At 52.7% G+C, this 20,481-nt stretch overlaps 6 protein-coding genes across 6 annotated transcripts; 4 read left to right on the forward strand and 2 right to left on the reverse strand.

The window, feature by feature from the left end:
* Positions 1-1,985: 1,985 nt before the first annotated feature.
* J4E83_010879 (uncharacterized protein) lies at positions 1,986-4,635 on the forward strand (the record flags this gene model as incomplete). Its single annotated transcript, XM_049337757.1, has 5 exons — positions 1,986-2,280; positions 2,329-2,676; positions 3,408-3,770; positions 3,819-4,525; positions 4,612-4,635. The coding sequence occupies 5 exons, from the start codon at positions 1,986-1,988 to the stop codon at positions 4,633-4,635; spliced, it is 1,737 nt and encodes a 578-aa protein (XP_049183112.1).
* A 294-nt stretch (positions 4,636-4,929) lies between these two features.
* Positions 4,930-6,499, reverse strand: J4E83_010880 (uncharacterized protein; the record flags this gene model as incomplete). The annotated part of the gene is made up of 2 exons (XM_049337758.1): positions 4,930-6,397; positions 6,492-6,499. The coding sequence occupies 2 exons, from the start codon at positions 6,497-6,499 to the stop codon at positions 4,930-4,932; spliced, it is 1,476 nt and encodes a 491-aa protein (XP_049183113.1).
* Positions 6,500-7,255: 756 nt separating this feature from the next.
* J4E83_010881 (uncharacterized protein) lies at positions 7,256-9,049 on the forward strand (the record flags this gene model as incomplete). The annotated part of the gene is made up of 3 exons (XM_049337759.1): positions 7,256-7,308; positions 7,392-7,693; positions 7,740-9,049. 3 exons carry the CDS (start codon positions 7,256-7,258, stop codon positions 9,047-9,049), a joined length of 1,665 nt encoding a protein of 554 aa, XP_049183114.1.
* A 371-nt stretch (positions 9,050-9,420) lies between these two features.
* On the forward strand, positions 9,421-10,920 carry J4E83_010882 (uncharacterized protein; the record flags this gene model as incomplete). Its single annotated transcript, XM_049337760.1, has 5 exons — positions 9,421-9,486; positions 9,605-9,687; positions 9,738-9,974; positions 10,062-10,170; positions 10,216-10,920. The coding sequence occupies 5 exons, from the start codon at positions 9,421-9,423 to the stop codon at positions 10,918-10,920; spliced, it is 1,200 nt and encodes a 399-aa protein (XP_049183115.1).
* A 1,023-nt stretch (positions 10,921-11,943) lies between these two features.
* On the forward strand, positions 11,944-14,217 carry J4E83_010883 (uncharacterized protein; the record flags this gene model as incomplete). Its single annotated transcript, XM_049337761.1, has 3 exons — positions 11,944-11,980; positions 12,035-12,677; positions 12,726-14,217. 3 exons carry the CDS (start codon positions 11,944-11,946, stop codon positions 14,215-14,217), a joined length of 2,172 nt encoding a protein of 723 aa, XP_049183116.1.
* A 4,733-nt stretch (positions 14,218-18,950) lies between these two features.
* On the reverse strand, positions 18,951-20,079 carry RHO2 (Rho GTPase; the record flags this gene model as incomplete). Its single annotated transcript, XM_049337762.1, has 3 exons — positions 18,951-19,442; positions 19,499-19,577; positions 20,039-20,079. The coding sequence occupies 3 exons, from the start codon at positions 20,077-20,079 to the stop codon at positions 18,951-18,953; spliced, it is 612 nt and encodes a 203-aa protein (XP_049183117.1).
* Between the last annotated feature and the right edge of the window lie 402 nt (positions 20,080-20,481).

Below are 20,481 nucleotides of genomic sequence, written 5' to 3' on the forward strand. Positions count from 1 at the left end.
AGCAAAGAGAGGGCTGGTTTCCGTGGGGTGAGTGCGTCAATCACGTTATGGGAGAGGCTTCACACGTCCATAATATGAACCTATACAGAGGGGCAGCATGCCTTGACTGCGTACGAAGCAGACGCCTTTGTCTAAAGCTCGTAAAGGGGTCGCTATGCGTTCTGCGTCTACCGGAAGAAGATAGAAAAGGTCAACTCCTGCGTTCTATGGGCTCATTCATCATCGGAGCCTAGTAGAGTCACTAGACCAGTCCCTTCGACTCGACTTCTTATGTCATCGAAGCTGATGCGCCTGGTGGAACTTAACGTATGCGAGGGCGTTGACTATGGAGTAGCTAGAAGATCAGAGAAGGAGGACCCAAAAGCAGTTGCGGCGTATGACCAGAAGAGCAGGAAGGTAGCTCGATGTGGTGTCAAGCTTGAAACGGTACATGGGATGCCAATACTGCTCAAGTGATGAAGATAAGCCGTTTTGAAGGCATAACACTATATTCTCATCAGAAATCTTTAGCTAAATACCAATGCCCTAATGCTCTCAAGATTGGCCAAGAGTCTTGTGTCGTGCATGTCACGTGCTCACGCGCCCGCTTAGTCCCAGTGTGGTTGCATGGCGGTTACACAGCGTTCGGACAAACATTTCGCAAAACAAAGATCAACACTAACAGCTTCTGCTGTTCCACATAGTCGCAGCTGTGGTGGCTTTGGAAGCTGATGACGCCAATTATCTTCCACTAATACCTTCGCTGGGTCATCATTCGTTGCCTGTCTACCCACGACACATCGCAGGAAACACGCTGGCGTCGCGCTGTGTCGCAAACAACAACACAATAGGGCTCTTTCTTCCATTACCACCCAGCATGTCATACTACGATAGCGATCTCAAAGCCGTACTCGCGCGGTTTCACAGCCAACCAGACACCGATACGCGCAAGGACATACTCAAGAAACTCAGCGATAACCAGCTGTCGCGTGTAGTCATCCAAGGCGTGAAATGCGAGTTCGAAAGAGAAGGATTGGAGGAAATCGCGCTAGCCATTCTGGGTGTCATATCAAGGGATTCGCGCTCGAAGCTTGCGCATGATGTACATGAAGGGAATGGAGTCGCGGTGAAGCACGAAGAAGCCATTGGGGAGTGTGAGGTCGTGATCAAGATGGAAGAGCTAGACGACGTAAATGGGATCGTGATGATCAAATCAGAGCGTAAGATCATGTTATTCTCTCCAGACTACCGTAACCTTTACTAATGTAGGCCTTGAAGTAGATGACAGCGCGCTTGCTCAAACCCCGGGCTCGTCAATGATAGCATCTGTGTCCACCAATTCCAATCCCAAACGAGGCCGAGAAGCGCAAAAACGCCCCGATACTATAAAGGAACAGCCAACGCGCGCAGGAGGAAGTCCACCAGTATCCAGGGGTTTTGTGCCCAGAGGCCACCCTCATGGTCCCGGTCAGATCGCCTACTGGGAGAGGACGCGCAATAGAGGTGCTGCGCGAGGTTCAAGGCACGAATTCTACCCTCATGGTTATGGTCAGGCTGCCTACTTAGAGAGGAGTAGCATTAGATATGCTGCTCAGGCCCGCCGTCTCTTCCCAGAAAGACCTCGCTGGCGTGTATGAAGCTGCTATCCGGCCGTTGATAAAGGATTTTGGCAACCAGACCGCGAGAATCAAGTCAAATACGAGAGGCTCGACATCAAGGGGCTTGATCCCCAGGTTGCATAGCTAGTGGGGGAGGAACGGATACGTAGCTTACGATGAGTTCGTTGATGAATATCGGTCTTACACCGTGTTTTGATTCTTCTTACCTGATTCAATGGAGTTAATTTCTCTTAGACGGATGTGCGTCACTTCGTCCGTTTGCACTTTCCCAATCCAAGCGTTTTCACAGCTAGCGCCGTTGCGCCGCGCCGCGTAGTCAACAACAACACCGCTCTTTCTCTCCCCCACCTTCCACTCTACGTCGCCCTCCCTTCAGCATTGCTCGCCATGGCGACCATCGACGCCTACCTCAAGGCTTTGCTCACGCTTTCCGGAAACGAGCAGCTCGCCACCGCCCGCCAAAACCTCCTCCAAGGCCTCACCGATGACAACCTTTTGGAACTACTGAAGAAAGCCGCGAAAAGAGAATTCGCGCGCGGCGGCCTGGAAGAGATTATCTCAGTCATCTTGGACGTTATCGCTAGGGATCCGGCTTCGGTCAACGATGACGGCACCAGTGTGTCTCACGCGACAGCTAGCCTTAGCATGGAGCAAGTGCAAGAAAACGATATTCAGCAGCAATGTGAGTAGCCCGAAACATATTTGTAGCATCCAACTGACCATGAACAAGCTCTCAGCGAGATCACGGTGATCAACGATCAGCCAGCATTAAGCGGACCAGCCATGTCGGTAGCAAGCAAGCGAGCGCCTCCACCGTCTCCCGGCGCTGTTATCAGCAAACGTTCCAGACTCAATACGCCTCCTGTAGTCGCCACTCAGGCTACTGCCCCCGCCAGAAATGTGAGCCTTCGAGACTATGAGACGGAGCAGATCATCGACAACAAGATCGTTCCGCCTATCGAAATCGTTGCGTACGAAGTAGATTACGCTGGGTATGAGGACTTCAACCTGACCACCCTATTGGGCTCAAAGTTTGATGAAGATTACCTCTCTACAGATCTCCATGTATCAGAATGGGGTAAGCTACTAAGACTGTGCGAAGAAGGAGTCGCCACCGGATGCTGTGTCAATGAAACTATCATTTGGAGAGCACAGAAGCCTGGTAGACGAAGCGGAAACATCGACGAGGCCTGCAATTACTGCATTAATACGAATCGCTTGTGCGCTCGGCTGGAGCAAGCGGATGGAAAGATCGCGCTTGTCTTTTGCCCCTTACCTCAGGAATCTCGCCGTGGGGCAACGCTAGACTCGCTGGACTATTGGGTGCGCGAGCGAGAACTACCGGGAGAACTCGGGTGGGAACTCTAGACGGATAATTTGTCATACGGGCACGAGGGAATTGATCAAAGGGAAGTCATACACGAAGAAGATGATGGTTTCCAGGTGTTGACGTATACAAAGACTTCCACATTGTAGTTCGAAGACGGAAGAGTCGACGTAGTCTTCTGAGATACATCTTGGTCGACGGCTGTGCAAATACAATCCTTGATCAACACGTTTCTTCGTATATCGAGCAGTTGAGAAGAGTGAGTGAACAACGCAGCAGCATCTCATACCTTTCCGTCACCGTAAAGAACGTGATCATACGGAAAGCCTTATATCAAGATCAATGACGAAGTAAAGGTACCCCGTCTTCGCGTCTCTCACCTGCTATTCTGACGCGTATCCCCACCCTGTCTTTATATACCGCCCTCCATCCATTCGCTCTTCATCATCCCTTCCTCCTCTTCCTCTACACTTCTTCCCAAGAACCCATTCTCGCTGATCACACCATCATGTCAACCGCCAAAGGCTACCACGATGCGCTCCTAGCCCTCTCAGGCAATCCCGTCTTTACCGGCGCACGAAACAATCTTCTCGCGAGCATCAGCGACAACGAACTGCTCGACGTCATCACCCACGGTCTCAACACTGGTTCTCCTCGAGAAACTCTCAACGCCATCGCGACACGACTACTTGATGGGCTTGCAAAGGCTCGAAAGGCCGACGACGCAGCAGCACCGGTAGAGGGCAAACATGGCAGTGATGACGGTGGTGATGATGATGACAGCGGCGGTGGTGGTGGCCGCAAGAGTGGTCGAGGTGCTAAACCTAGAAAGAAGACAGACGAAGGTAAGTCAAATCTTATTATGAAGACGATAACTAACATTTTGAAAGAAGGAACACCTAGAAGAAAACGTGGACCGCCCAAATCAGCTCAGACCCCAGCATCGCAAGGAACTCAATCATCAAATACAAACAAGAAGAGAACGGGAGACTGCCTCATGCAAGATGGGAAGAAGAGAAGGGACGCAAGTCCAGAGCCGATGGACGATGAAGAAGATTTTTTCAAGGCAGAGGGTGCGGAAGAGCAGGAAGTAGCGAAGGTGCCCGCAAAGAAGGTTGTGAAGAAATCTTCCACCGAAGCTCCGGCGACCAACAGCAATACCACGGCATCTTCTAGTACCGCCGCCACAACCGACACTGACACAGTCACAAGCTCCGAAGACGATGTCATGTGGAAAGAGATCCAGAAGCTCTCCGTAATCAGGGATCTGCAACTCGTCGACGGCAACGACAGCAGTGACAAGGAAAAGAACGGCGATGGGAATGAAACAGATACCAGAGTCCCGGCCTCACGTATTACCAAGACTACCCGGATCCCCGATGTCGAAGTCCGCTTCAAAGTGCCTAAAATGCCACTCAAAACGCTGCATCTCTTCCCACTCTCATTTGTCAAGGAGTTCGTTCGCAAATTCAACAAAGACTACCTCATGGGCGAAAAGAACAGGACCACTTTGCGCAAGGCGATCGACGGAAAGCTTTATAATGGCCGTTGTATACGTTGCATCGTGCATCCGCAAGATGCTCTAGGGTGTCGCAATCCGGTTCGCGATCCCGGTTGGATTTGGTATTGGAATACTGGTTGCTATGGTTGTCTCGTGGGGGCAAAACTTTGTGTCATGTTCGATAGCTGGGCTGGTCACACTCCGGTTGAACCCAAAACTATCGTGGTGACGGTATATCCGATTAAATCCACTTTCAACGACAGAGAAGATTGGCGGTCTATGGGCTTCTGGGTAGGAGCTTGAGGTCGTCGAAAGGGCCATCTATGATGAATAACGTCAGCGAGTACTTGAGGGCTAATCTGGTGTATGTGGCGAGTGCGTCTCTTCGTTGCGTGTCGGAGACAAGCCGATGTGGTTTCAGGATCGGAAGACAGCGGCTGCTGAGAAAAGTATGGTCATTCTTCGGGCGGTTTCTATTGCGTTCCATCTTTGCGCGACTTCCATCACCCCTCCCCCAAAAGCGAATAAGCGTTACCAACCTGTGGCTTAGCCTGCATCCTCTGCTCAGCCTTCTTCTTCTTCCTCTCCCCTTCCCTCATCTGCCTCTTCTTCTTCTTGTTCGACACCTGCTCGCTTGGCACTTCCACACCAGCAGATCTATATATCTCTTCAATCAATTCCTTCAACTTGTCGTGTTCAGCCAGAATGCGCTTTGCCTGCCCCGGCACACCCATGACCTCCGGTATCGAGGGGAAGTCGGACATGTGATTGGCGATCTTGGACATGATTCCGCGCAGCTGGGCCTGTTCGACATCTTGTCGATCATTGACGTCTACTATGAAGTCGGGCACCATTGTTGCTTCCCCGACCTTGATCATCTGGAGTAGCATGCGCAATGAGTAGAGAGCGGCATGTAATCGCGCCGTGAGGTGTACGAATGCCCAGCTGTTATCAAAATCGCAGTTCAACACTCGTTGGACGAGGGCGATCGGAGGCGGGGTGTTCAATTCGTTGAGGACTAGACTGATACCGTAAAGCGGCCATAGGAGTTCGGAGGTGATGGACTTTGCATCACGCCATTCTTTCAAGCCGCGCATCTGTCGCTCCAGGTCCTCGATGGGGGTTTGGTCGAAGCAGGGGGGGTATATGGAAATTTCCTGGGCGGAGATACCTTGTGCTTTTCTTCTGTACTCTTTTACTACCATTTGCGAATCTTTTGCGGCTATAGTGTATGCCAGCCTACGTATCTCGCGCCCTACGTTCCAAGCTGATGCTTGATTGGGCTCTTCAATGAGTAAGGGCATGTATACGTGCGGGAATTCTATTCTGTCGAAGGCTTGGAACATGAATTCGGATAGCCGTACGTCAATCCTAGGTATCTCTTTGAAGTTTGAATCACCTGAGTGAACTATAGTTGGATCCTCCGCGTCGTATCGGCTGGCGAATTCAAGGTATCGCCTGGACCCCTGGTCTACGCTCCGGGCTTGATGAGCTAGAAGCTTCGCACTATCTTGCGGGTTCTCGATAAGGGTATATGCGAATGTCACTAGGCTTGTTACTTGTAATTGCTTTCGGATCTCGGTCGGTGAATACGCGTTGATGCCGGTGGATACGTCTGCATCGTGAAGGAATACTATCAGCGTATCTGCCGAGTAGTTGTATAGTACGAGATCCGTATCGCTTGTGAAGATGATGGATTGCACATGTAGTTTGGCGTGTAGCGCGCAGTAGTCGTCGGCTTCGCCAGGTACTGCCTTGGTCTTTGAGGCAAAGGGCGAATCTAGTAACGCTTCTTGCAGTGCAGGCGCAAGAAAGGCGTATGAGATGGAGCCTAGGTATGTGGGTACAGGGCAGGAAACGGTAGCATAGTTGTTGCGAAATTGCTGCACTTTTTTGTTGTTCGCCTCGGTCCTGGATATCCTCTCGGCTCGCTTTGACGTGGGCAAGGCTCCATCGAAGTAGATGGCAGTCCTGAGAACGTGCGATCAGCAGTGAACGGCATAAGCTCACATCAGCACTCGCATAACGTGCATAGAACGGTCACGGTCAAGTGCAATCAAGCAACTTTCCCATCTCGACTCCGCGATAAGTGAAGTTTTCGCGACCCCTGCAGCAATGGCGGTGAAGTGAAGAACATATGTGCGCACCTTATTGGCTTGCCGTGGTGGTTCCGTGGCCGGGCGCTGAAAAGCAACTGTAGTTTACTCACACCTTGATGTTGCTATTCTCCAACGAGGTCAGCCAGCGGAGTGCTTCAGCGACGATGTCTGCATAAGACGGGATTCGTGTGGCGCTAGCGGCTGAAGCGAGGGCCAATTTGTGAGCGTGGTACGCGAGCGCAGGGCCGTCTATCACGGCGGAGTAGCCGTCTAGCTGCTCGGAAGAAAGTCGCGTCGCATAGGGTTCGAGGCGCCTAGCGAGGCCTTGGATGCCCATTTTGACCAGGTGGTTGAGGGTGTTGGGAGAGAAGGTGTGTTCTAGTCGAGACGGAAGGAACGAGGGTATGCACACGGCCAGGGTACCCCCGCAAAGGATCTGGGGCGAAGCGAGGCGGGGAGTGGTCAGTCAGGAGTGTTGTGCAGTGTCTCGGCCTCAGATGCAGGGCTAGTGCATGGGCGCAGCGAGTGTTGGGACGTTGACGAGAAAAAGTCGTCGATGATAGCCAGCGTGGCGTTGGTCTTTCCGCTGACGAGCTAGCGCCGGCGTCATCCCGCGTGGTGGGGGAAGCTGGGCCCCTCACCAGCTCAAAAGTTGCCAGCTGCCACATCGCCCGACTCTTCAATTGCTTCATCTTTCTCTCACAAAGCTCGAAGAACATACACAGTCAATATGAGCGTCCGAACCGTTGAATTGAAGCCTTTCCAGGACCAGAAGCCCGGAACGTAAGTTGACTATACCCAAAAGAGCTGAGAGGTCTGATGAAGCTATGGCGTTGAGGGATGATAGCTGACATTCATTGCTGCAGTTCTGGTCTCCGCAAGAAGGTCAAGGTCTTCCAACAGGAGCACTACTCCGAGTCCTTCGTTGCTAGCATCCTGCAATCCATCCCAGAAGGCGTAGAGGGCGCGTTCCTCGTCGTTGGTGGTGATGGCCGTTACTGGAACCCCGAGGTCACCCAGACCATCGCCAAGATGAGCGCTGCCTATGGTGTCAAGAAGCTTCTCATCGGCCAGAATGGCATCATGAGCACACCCGCCGCCAGTCACATCATCCGGATACGCAAGGCGACGGGTGGTATCCTCCTCACCGCCAGCCACAACCCCGGTGGTAAGTCCTCCGCTACGCATACACTCGTCCCATCTAACACATCCAGGCCCTGACGAGGACTTTGGTATGAAGTACAACCTGGCCAACGGTGCCCCGGCTCCCGAGAGCGTCACCAACAAGATCTACGAAACCTCCAAGACCCTCAGCTCGTACAAGATCACCGACATCCCCGACATCGACCTCAGCACCATCGGTACACAAAAGTACGGAAGCCTCGAGGTTGAGATCGTACACTCCACCGAAGACTACCTCAAGATGCTCAAGGACATCTTCGACTTTGACCTCATCAAGTCGTTCCTCAAGGAGCACTCCGACTTCAAGGTCCTCTTCGATGGCCTCAGCGGTGTTACTGGTTCATACGGTGTCGACATCTTCGAGAAGGAGCTCGGCATCCCCAACAGCACACAAAACTGCATCCCCAAGCCCGACTTCGGCGGCCACCACCCCGACCCCAACCTTGTCTACGCCAAGTCGCTGGTCGACGCCGTTGACAAGAACGGAATCCAATTCGGTGCTGCCAGCGACGGCGACGGTGACCGAAACATGATCTACGGCGCAAACTCTTTCGTCTCGCCCGGCGACAGCTTAGCCATCATCGCACACCACGCCGAGCTCATCCCATACTTCAAGAAGCAGGGCATCTACGGTCTTGCCCGTAGTATGCCAACCTCTGGCGCCATTGACCTTGTCGCCAAGAAGAAGGGCGTCGAGTGCTACGAGGTGCCCACCGGCTGGAAGTTCTTCTGCGGTCTCTTCGACTCTGACAAGATGAACATCTGCGGTGAGGAGAGTTTCGGAACTGGCAGCAACCACATCCGTGAGAAGGACGGTCTGTGGGCTGTTGTCGCATGGTTGAACATCTTGGCTGGTGTCGGACAGCAGACTGGAACCACACCCAGTATTGCGTCGATCCAAAAGGACTTTTGGACAACGTACGGCCGCACATTCTTCACCCGCTACGACTACGAGGGCTGCGAGACCGAGGGCGCCAACAAGGTCACCGCCCACATGAAGGAGCTCATCACCACCAAGAAGGACGACTTCATCGGCTCCACCGTCGCTGGCCGCAAGGTGCTCGAGGCCGACGACTTCTCCTACACCGACCTCGACGGCAGCGTCAGCAAGAACCAGGGTATTTTTGTCAAGTTCGACGACGGTAGCCGCATCGTTGTTCGTCTGTCCGGCACAGGCAGCAGCGGCGCCACCATCCGTCTTTACATCGAGAAGCACACCAGCGACGAGTCGACATACGACATGGACGCGCAGGACTACCTCAAGGACAACGTCAAGCTCGCGACGGACCTGCTCAAGCTCCAGGAGTACGTTGGCCGCACCGAGCCCGATGTCAAGACCTAAGCGCGTCGTTGGAATGGCGAACGCGTAAATGTAATAGCATGATTAGACGAATGTACACGAGATATCACAATAGTAACATAGCACCAATAAATGGAATAGCATGGCTGACTGCCCCGTGGCGAGAATGTTGTTCGTCATGACCTCGTTGTGTTTGGGTGGGTGTGTGGCTTAGCTCCGACGTCATTGCCCAATCTAAACATGCTCCGTCCGCAGCGTCTCCATAACAGCCCTCCGTCCCCACTGCGAAGGTCCCTAGTCTTCGACAACCCCCGCCTTTCACACATCCCTACACGCGCGTCTACACCTGTCGACGCTTCTTCTTACCTCTCCCACCTCTTTTAACTAATCCCCAACATACGTGCATCGCGATCATGGCTGAGAAAGAAGGATCGGCAGTGCCACCCCAGGCCAGAGGCTCATGGACGAGCTTCCTCAAGGTATGGAATTATCCCAGCATCCTCACGTGTCTAGACATATTCGCGCATAGCGATATGCTTGTAGCTTCATGAAATCATGGTGTTCAACTCGAACATGGATTTGACTAACACACGATAGTCCATCGCGTCCTTCAATGGCGACCTGTCGACGATGACGGCGCCTGCCTTTATCCTCTCCACAAAGTCGCTCACCGAGTTCTCGTATGTCGCTCTGTATCTACTTCCTAGAAAAACAGACTAAACCTCAACAGCTCATACTGGACCGAACACCCCTCCGTCTTCGTCGCACCGGCCGCCGAGAAGGACCCTGCCAAGCGCGCCATGCTGGTGCTGAAGTGGTTCCTGAGCACACTGAAGCAGCAGTACGCCAGTCGGTCGGAAAAGCTGGGTAGCGAGAAGAAGCCGCTGAACCCCTTCCTGGGCGAGCTCTTCCTGGGCAAGTGGGAGGACCAGGCAGGCACAACACAGCTCGTCAGCGAGCAAGTCAGGTACGCGCGCACACGCGTTTGCGATGGCTCAGCCTGTCGTAAGCTTGCCACGCGTATAGTACGGGAGAGCTAATGCAATGCATGCAGTCATCATCCACCCGTCACGGCTTACTCCATCTGGAACGACCAACACGGCGTCCGGTTGGAAGGTTACAACGCGCAGAAGGCGTCCTTCAAGACCACCATCAACGTCAAGGTCAGTACTCTCAGCATTTGGCATGTACCATACTAACATTCACAGCAAATCGGACATGCCATGCTCCACCTCGACAACTACAACGAAAGCTACCTCATCACCCTCCCCGCCCTCCACATCGAAGGCCTCATCACAGGCTCCCCCTACGTCGAGCTCAACAGCAGCACCTACATCCAATCCTCCACCGGCTACACCGCGCGCATCGACTACAGTGGCAAGGGCTGGGTCTCCGGAAAGAAGAACTCGTTCACCGCCGTGCTATACCCCGAGGGCAAGGAGAAGGAAGCCATCTACAAGGCCGACGGCCAGTGGACCGACTCGTTCCAGATCAAGGATGCCAAGACCAAGGCCGTCGTCGACACATTCGACCACAAGTCCACAAAGACAACGCCCCTCACCGTCGCCGCCATCGAGCAACAAGACGACTTCGAGACACGGCGCGCGTGGAAGAAGGTGTCGGATGCGATTAACAGTGGCAACATGGACCTGACGAGTGCGGAGAAGACCATCATCGAGACCCGCCAGCGCGAAATGCGACAACAGGAGAAGGACGCTGGGAAGGAGTGGGAGCGCAAGTTTTTCTCAAAAGCACCAAAGTATCCGTTGTTCGAGCAGCTGGCCAAGAAGATTGGCGAGGGCATCAATGATGGGCAGACGAATGGTGTGTGGAACTTTGATAAGCAGAAGGCGGATGCGGCGAAGAGCCCGTTTCACCCGGATGTTGTGCCGCCGATTTATGAGAGGAAGTGAGCGGATGCGACTGAGCTTGTGTGTCGCAAAAACAGGGCTCTTTCAGTCACGGAGAATGTTTGCAATGATGCTATGCCGGACATTGGAATTCTGCGGAAGCCAGTCTAGGTTGAGACGAAATTGCGGTACAGAGGCACCACGGCCTCATGTGGAATCATGCTGGGTCAAGCAATGACAGCTGCACTATAATGGCCTGACGAGCATCTCTTTTCATTGGTATTTGTAGTCTCAGTATACTGAAGAACGAAAAAGATTATTTCTCATATTGCTAGAGTCTGATTTCTAATTTACGCGTCCCACTGCTTTAGTTGATGATACACGTACGTTTTACAAATGCACTCGCAGATTGGATGTCGAATCCGCTATTTTGCAACGTCTTTTGAATCCGTTCTCTTGTCGTTGCCGTGTCGCTGCCAGCATTGTCGGAAAACTTCCATCTAGATGTCGTGTTAGTCTAGGTGTATCTCAGAGGCAACTTGCTTCTGGCCTCTAGACTCTGGAGAAGCCGAGGTTTGGCCGAAAGAAGCATCAACGGTCGTGAGATGTGAGAGGAGCTTACCTCCTGCTTACACGCCCGCCAATCTTTCTTCTCGTAATAGCAATCCGTCAATTTTGCGTTTTCGTCTGCGCAGCCTGTGCTGTAGATGCGCTTGTCCCTGCGAAACCTTGGTTAGCTTCTCTCGCTTCTAAAGTTCCTCCTCTTCGTTTTCCCCGGATCTCCGCATCTAACCAAACCGAAAAGCTGGAATTTCATACGCACCAGTCATCGGGTTCATCGTCAATCAACAATTGCGCTGCTGCTGCGCGGGATTTATCTTCGTTTGACATACTTCAAAGAGCTAGAAAAGAGGAATTGAGACGTGTGGTGTGAAGTTATCGAGTCGCGGAAACTTGCGCAGGGTCTTGTCATTGAGAGAGTTGATTTGAGCACGGCCGGCCAAACTCGGTCCGCACTACTACTAAACGTCACCAACAGTCAGTTAGAATACGATTTGCGCATCGCATATCAACATCACCAACATCATGGCGAGCAAAAAGATGAATGTGCTGGTATACTCCGGTATGCTATCTTCAACTTCCTCACACCCCCACCAAGATTACTAAGCCAGCCCAGGCAACGGCAGCACCACAGAGTCCGTCCGCCACTGTCTCTACACTCTGCGGCGCCTCCTATCCCCTTCTTACGCTGTCATACCCGTAACAGGCGACACTCTCATCAAAGAACCCTGGTTCAGCACATGCGCCTTACTCGTCTTCCCCGGCGGCGCCGATCTAGGCTACTGCCGCACGCTCAACGGCGAAGGGAACCGCCGAATTAGTCGGTATGTAAACGCCGGTGGTTCTTACCTTGGCTTCTGCGCCGGAGGCTACTACGGTAGCAGTAGATGTGAATTCGAAGTCCACGACCCTAAGATGGCTGTTGAAGGAGAGAGGGAATTAGGTTTCTTTCCTGGGACATGTAGGGGGCTGGCGTTTGAGGGGTTCAAGTATGCGAGTGAAGCTGGGGCGAGGGCGGCGGAGATTGAGATTGAGAAAGGTGCTTTTGAGGGTGTTGATGAGGGGGTAGGCGATGTGTTTAAGAGCTATTATAATGGTGGGGGTGTTTTTGTTGATGCGGGGAAGATGGTGAGTAGGGGAGTGCAGATCTTGGCGAGTTATACGGAGGATGTGCATGTGGAGAGTGGAGAGGGGAAGGCCGCGGTTGTGTATCGGAAGGTTGGGGAGGGACATGCTATCGCTACTGGGCCGCATCCTGAGTAAGTCTGCTTCGATCTATGTAACACGTTTTGACTAACATACCGTAGATTCGCGCCCCAAAACCTAAGCAAGATCCCCAGCTTACCCTCGTATGCTTCCGTCATCAGCGACATCGCAGCCACAGATGCTACCAGGCTTGACTTTATGCGCTTGATCCTCCGCAAACTTGGGCTGCAGGTCAACGAGCAGGAACAAGCGGTACCGTCCCTTTCCCGTCTGCATCTCACAGCTCATAACCTATCAGACGTCGCTGACCTCGTCGCTACGTGGAGTGAAATCATCACTGTAGTCGATGGCGATGAGTACATCAAGGGCGAGAACGATGTGTTTCGCATCGAGAAAGAGGGTAGTGCATGGAGCGTCAAGGATTTGAAGAGGGCTGTTAGCGCTGTGTCGGAGAAGCTGCCTACTCTTGCTTCTGTTACGAATAGTAGCAAAGAGGGTGTTGAAGAACAAACTCAAGAAAAGGAGGACGATAACAAGAAGAAGCCCAAAACACCAGAGGAGGAGATACAGGAATGTGTCGCGTACACCTCCGCCACCTCCCCCGACCAAATCGTCTCCTACGAGAAGATCGTGAAGGTCATAATGCCTCACGAGAAGGCTTTGCCATCAGCTGAAGAGACGAAATTCCACCACGAATCCTTCTACGCAAACCTCCACCACTACCACACCAAGCTCCGCAACCCAAACGCCTCTTTCGGCAAACACCTCATCTACGGCGAAACGGTAACATCCACCAACACGCTCCTCGAGAAGAACCCGTCCCTCCTCCGCAGCCTACCGAACGGCTTCACCATAACAGCGACCACGCAAATCGCGGGTCGCGGAAGGGGGAATAACGTCTGGATCGCGCCGCCGGGGGCGCTGATGTTCAGTACTGTGCTGCACCATTCCTTCACACTAAGCCAATCCGCACCCGTAGTTTTCATCCAATACCTCGCCGCGCTAGCCATCGTCCAAGGCATACAGAACTACGCGCCAGGGTATGGAAAGATTCCTGTTAAGTTGAAGTGGCCGAATGACATTTACGCGCAGTTACCTGGCTCGTCGAATAACCCCGTTGTGAAAATCGGAGGCATTCTGGTTAATAGCAGTTATTCGGGGAATACGTATGATGTCGTCACAGGCATTGGACTCAACCTCAGCAACGCCTTGCCAACGACAAGTCTGAATCTTCTGGCTAAAAGTTTGAACCCCCCGCTTAAGGACTTCACGCCGGAGAAACTCCTAGCGTCTATCCTCGCACACTTCGAAACTCTCTACTCCACATTCACGCAATCGGGCTTCACACGTGATATGGAGGAGTTCTACTATGCGAATTGGTTGCATACGGATCAGCTTGTTACGCTGGAGAGTGTGGATGGGGTGGAGACCGGGACGAAGGCGAGGATAAAGGGGATTACGCGTGATTGGGGCCTTTTGCTGGCGGAGGAGGTGAGGGAGGTGGATGGGAGGGGCACGGGGAGAGTGGTGCAGGTGCAGAGTGATGGGAATAGCTTTGATTTCTTTAGGGGGTTGGTTAGGCGGAAGGTGTGACGTGTGGTGAGTAGGGAGGTTGGATGTTGGATGTTGGGGAATCGATTTGATGGTTGGTGGAAACTCGACTTGTTGTGCGATGACTCCTCGGTGGGTAACAAAGACTACGGGACTTGGATTGATCTTGTTCTGACGCAAAGTCCTGCATGACGCTCAGATATCCAGTGGGCATTTTCCCATATAGCTCCTGTTGATACCAGTACGAAGCTCTTAGCAATCTCGCCAATTACCACATCCGCATATCCAACTCAAACCCGTCCCCGTATCTCCAGATCCCCGTCCACAAACGCCCGAGCACCCATCTCCCAAGTCCGATTTTGGCAACCAGCGCAAGTATCCACCTAGCAATCAAAGTCACAAGCCTTGCACCGCCCATCATATGCACTGCAGATATCCTGTCGACACTCCGCATAGCACTCTTGGTAGCAACTATGCCTCCTACCCTCCTACACCACATCCATTAGCACAATCCCTTCATCCCCTTCTCCCACTTCCTAAGCATCGAATATCAGAGTTCCAACGTACCGCACGACAATTCCTGTACTGTCTCTCACAGATCTCGCAGATTTTGCCGTTGGCAACGCAGGTAGGACCCGGTTTCATGATGCACTGGTCGCCCATGCGGCACGACCATTTGGGCTGCCAGCAGTGGTTCTTGCATACGAGGAGGTTGCCACCGCTGGGGGCGCAGTGTTCGGCGCCGTTGTTGCTGCAGTCGTTGCAGTTGTCGTTGGCGGAGGCGGGGAGCGTGAGCGTGAGGAGGGTGAGGAGGAGGAAGATGAGGTGGATGGGAGACTTCATGGTGGTGTTGAGGGTGGCAGATGTCCGTGTTTTGTTTGGAAGGTTATCTGGGAGCGGGTGGGGATCGTGGTAAGCGGTCGAGAAAAGACGGAAGGGAGAATAGTTGGAAGCAGGGTGGAGGTGAGAGACAGCAGCGGGCTAGTAAAAGCGGAGAAAAGGCGGCGTCTTTGGTCTGGATTACTGAACGCGTCGAGGCTGCGGTGATGTGTTGAAGCTCATTATGAAGCGGTGAGTAAGGCTATCTTGCTCTTCACCTTCACCTTCACCCAGACTCCATAAGTTGTAACGTCGGTCATTCATCGCTTATTAAATGTAAGCAAAAAAGACTTTATGCACATTTTGATGAGCAAAGTCAGTCTCTGCATTACTAGTTGTAAGTGATGTATCCAAAACAAGTATCCAATGTCAATTTGCCCTTCTTACAATGCTTTCTTGTTCATGTTAAACCCACATGGTTCTACTGCCTCTTCAGCAGAGCATATATCCAGCCATTTAGACATCCATGAATCCCGTTCCCCAGACTACAACAACCTTGATTCCTGCATCCTCTCATCCCCAAATACCCCACCCATCAGCACACTCCACGCACCCACTTTCCCTCCATACAAAGCCCAAAGCCATCCTCCAGCCACGTACTCACCACATCAATCCCCGCCCCCACACTCCCCCGGCCAATTCGGATTCATCTCGGGAGGATAGATGCATTCCCCATCTTTACACTTGCCGCACGAGCAGACAATGTACGATTCCCAAAAGCCTGCAGAGGTAGAGGTACGAAGTCAGTATATGTCTCACATGCCCTTCGTACAGTCAAAACTTACCTTCATTGGTGCAGTATGAAAGGGTGTAGTCGTCTTCTCTGCTGCAGCGGTCTGGAGCACCGGGCGTACACTTGGGGCCGCGGGCGTCATTGGCGAGGACGGGCAGTATGATGGTGGAGAGGGTGAGGAGGAGGGGGATGAGGGGTGTGGACTTGGACGACTTCATGCTGTTGATGGTTTTGGTGAGGAGTTGTTGTCGTTGGTGGGTTGGAATTTTTGGTGTAGTTATGGAAATGTTGTGGTGGTAGATAATGATGGAACTGTGGATATGGGCAAGAGGGCTGTTATATAGGTTTTAGGGATGTTCAATTCATGCTGCTATACGTGAATGACAGACTGTGGAAGTATGCATGTGTTTGTTAAGAAGTGCAGGGAACGCATCCGTTGACTCTGTGAGCATGATGTGTTCCATCACGAAAACGGAGGGTAGCTCGTTCGTAAAATCCCTGTGAACATAACAGATCCTCCATGACAATGGGTGCTAGATGATAACATCGACTCCACAGCTATCACCTTCGACCGCCTTCCTCTGATGAAGCATACTCATCGTATCAGCCGCCATTATGCCACAGCATGCTCAGACTATTGTCGTTTCGTCAGCGAATGCCTTACAGAGGAAGTCTCGACACTTACCACATCTCTGCCTAGCAGTCATCTATCGTCCAATGCAGTGCGCAGAGGCGGTCTCACACCACTGAGGGTAAGGGCACCTGTAGTTCCTCTGCCAAACACCGTTGACGCAGATCTGGACCGCGTGGCCACCGGGGGAGCACCGGGTTGCAGCGCGGTGAGGGCATCTATCGGGCTTTGATCCTGAGGTGGCGATGACGGGTACGGTGACTGTGAGCAGGGCCAGGATGGCGGAGAGAGTGTATGTGAATGACTTCATGGTACCGAATTCTTTGGCGTCGGAGTACTTCAGGTAGTTGCAATGGAAGACTCGGTGGTGAACGATAGGAGGATAGTGCAGTCGCAGATGTGGTGATGAAGAAAGACAGAGCTGGAGGTCTGACGATGTAAAATCTGCGTGACAGTGAAGATAGTTCGTGTGTGAATAAGGGTACGAGAAGCTGACGGTAAGTTTTGTGTCGTCAGTGGCATGACGACGCGACGCACGTTTACTCGGTTGTTGTGCTGAGGCAGGCGCGCTCGACCCGACCAACATCCTTATATCTAGACGAGCCTTCTTGGAAGTACACTCATCTAACGATATTGAGCAGCTGAGTCCTTGCTGATATGTGACGGAGAAAATGACTGCTTCGAGATTACTCGTTCGCGATTATGTGATCAGGTGAAGTTGTGGAGGGGGACCTAGGGTGCTCTCGACGTGAGAGCAGATGTGGTAATTCCAACGCTGGAGACACCTAAAGCGGTTTTAAAGACGACATCCTACGTGCTAGTCTCCGGAAGCACTTCGGTTTATCGGCCTCGTTCAACTTTCATCAAGTCTCAGGCTTGTTGTGGAAGGTAAGGATGCATGTGCGGGCAGTTGTCCTTAGTGAGGTTGCCATGCATTTTTCATAGCGATTCCGTCGCTCAGAGCTGCAATCTCGAAGTCCTAGTTCTCTGTGCATGACCTGGCTCGTCCAGATATCGTTGTTGTTGTTGTCGCGCCGCAATGTCCACCACGCGCTCGAGTCGTCCCTCCCCAACCCACTAGCCCCTCTTGGCGAACAAGGGTCTCTCCGCGCATCGCGAATTTCCAATCCAACCATCACCACCAACACCAACAACCCGCCTCGGCCTTGCCCCCGCCATTGCACCTCACACAACACCCACAATGAATCTCTCAGCATTCCGACCGGTCTTCCGACCTTACAAACCCACTCAAATCCCCCAGGCGACAAACATCTGGCAAAGAACCGCACAACAGACATGTCCGCAGCAGCAGCAAAAGTCGCAACGAGCAGCCTTCTCATCGACACCGAATATGCAGAAGAGGAGTAAAAAGGGACCGGGGAATGATCCTAGGATAAGTACGTCTCTCTCCCTCCTACCTCCCCATCAGACCTGCCCCCCTCCCATTCGATCCAATCCAATCCAATCCACCCACCCACCACCAACAAAACGCCCAGCTAACACGCCCCCTAGCAAACATCCGCTACCACCTCTCCCACCCCCTAACCCCACGCCCCCTCCACTTCTCCCGCAACCGCTCCCTCCGCCACTGGACCATCCACCGCGCGTGGCTCCTCTTCCTGCGCAAACGTCGCTGGGCCGAAGAACGCACCTTAGAACGACAATACATGGCCATGCGGTCTGCATGCGAGCATCTGCGTCTCATGGACAACAACGGTAATCTGGTGAAAGAGGAGGAGGCTGGTGGGCGGGGCGCGGATCCGAGTCGATTGGGAAGCAAGGGCAGGGAGGTGGGGAGGCTTTATAGGAGTGCGATGTTGAAGAGGGGGATTTGGGGGAGTGTGCCCGTGGAGTATGGGAGGGTGCAGACGGATTTTCCGGCGAGGGAGGGGTGGAATCATGGGTGGACGAGGGATTAGATGGCGTGGTATGGATTTTGGGTGTTGGGTTGGGGTGCAGAGATGGGGAGTCATGTGTATCATATGTATATAGTAAAAACCCGACCGATGTCATTATTGGCATCGCGTATACATTCATTGCCATCACGTTCCTCAGAGATAACAAGAAGTATGCTTGTAATATCTCATTGGTAGATTACTGTCTTCTAGTTACTGAGCGTGCCCGATCATTCCTCTCTCAAGAATATACAACTAACTGCCAAAAGAGGATCCGAAATGAGTGGATGATGATGGCGCTGTCTCGTCAATCATTAAGCCAACATCTTTCGAGTAGATAGCTAGAGCCCGATTAACGTGTGTATCTTCCTCGCTCTTGAATCGACATCAGAAGCCAGTCTTTTCTCTTTCCAGCTCAATCAAAAACAAAAAAGGTTGTGTGTAATGCAGTTATAAGCGCTCAAACAGTTTAAATCGCCCATGAAGAAGAAGCAGAAAAGAATCGAGAACGGAAGAAATTGAAGGCCCCAAATATATCGTACCAACTCCAGTGTGTCGTGACTCCGCCCAATGCAGTGTGTGTGATATGAAGATAAGAAGAAGATATAAGATGCAAGAGAAACGATTTCTCAAAGTCTCACAGGACAACGCATCCGCACCCGGGATTCTCCTTCTTGTCCACACTCAGCAGCGCCGCCCTGGTCGCCGCTTCAAAAACATCGTCCACGCCATCCCCTGTCAGGGAACTGCATTCGAGGTATTTCCTCGCGCCAATCATATCCTTCATATCGGCGCCTTGTTTCGGTGTAGTAAACCGCAGACTCTTCTTGCGCATTTCTTCCTGTGCGAGGGGGTCGTCGCGGAGATCTTTTTTCAGGCCGACGAGGATGATGGGGACGGTGGGACAGCGTTCGCGGGCCTCCTCTGCCCACTTGTGCTTAACGTTATCGAGGGAGTCGGGGGAGTCGACGCTGAAGCCGATGAGGATGACGTGCGCTTTGCTGTAGGCGAGGGGACGGAGGCGCTCGTAGTCTTCTTGGCCGGCTGTATCCCATAGGGCGAGTTGCACGGACTTGCCGTCTACTCTACAGTCGGTGACGTAGTTTTCAAAGACGGTTGGGACGTAGCGCTAATGACGGGTTAGGATATTGGGGGACGGCTTATCGGTCGATGTATTGGACGTACTGTTGGAAAATATCCGAGAGTGAAGACGCTCAGAAGACTAGTCTTGCCGCAAGCACCGTCGCCAATAATGACCAACTTCCTAAAGGCACAAGATCAGCATGTTGTGTGGGTGAAGGGTGCATGGTGTGACAGCGTCGGCGTGACCGAGAGTGGATGTCGGCGCAAACAAGAGGATGAAGTGCAGTGCATGACCAAAAAGAGCAAGAATTGAGCGCGAGTCGATAAAAAGTGGACATGGGGGACATGTAGGGTGGCCTATTTTTAGTTGGTTGTGTCGTCGGACCGGGTGCGCCAATGCAAGCTATGGCGCAAACCGGGGTGTCTCAGCTCCAACGATGCATCGTACTATTGCGGAGGGAGAGGTAAAGCAGAATTTGACGGAGGAATTGACGACGAAATAAACATTTGGTGTCGTCAAAAGAGAGTCGGACGGAAGGAAATAACGTTGGGAAAAGCAATTGCGCGCGTAAGGAAACGGTCGTGAGAGATCGACATGAGATAAGTTTTGACCAGGGTCCAGAAAGTGAAGATCAAACGTACCTGCGCATTACAGGCTCGCCATTCTGTTGCTGCTGGGCCATTGTGGGGGTGCGTTTGGGGAAATGCCGCACTCAGCGGGAGTCTTGTCCGGAGATGCTGGGTCGTGTTATTGGCTGGAGCGCGTTCGCAGTTGCGGCCGTGGTGTCGTGGAAGTCGAGGGGAGTGGTGCGCGGGTGGAAGGATACAGTGAAGTAGCCTTGTTTGCGCGAGGGTGTTGTCGGGGTAATGCGAGTGTAATGGCGCGAGCGAGGTGATCTCGGGACCAACAATGGTGATGGGCGATGTTATGGCTCGCGACGGGCGAAGGTCAATGGCGCGCCTGGGTGAAGAGAAGCGATAGACTACAGCGGAGGCGACAGACTACCAGCGGAAAGGTAGTGCGTGTCGAAGTGAGTGTCGGCGGGTGGGTGTCGAGGTGAAGTACGGGTGCAATGGGAGCAAAA

Source organism: Alternaria metachromatica, assembly GCF_023757995.1.
Source record: "Alternaria metachromatica strain BMP 0045 chromosome Unknown scaffold_54, whole genome shotgun sequence".
NCBI classification, from domain to species: Eukaryota; Fungi; Ascomycota; class Dothideomycetes; order Pleosporales; family Pleosporaceae; genus Alternaria; species Alternaria metachromatica.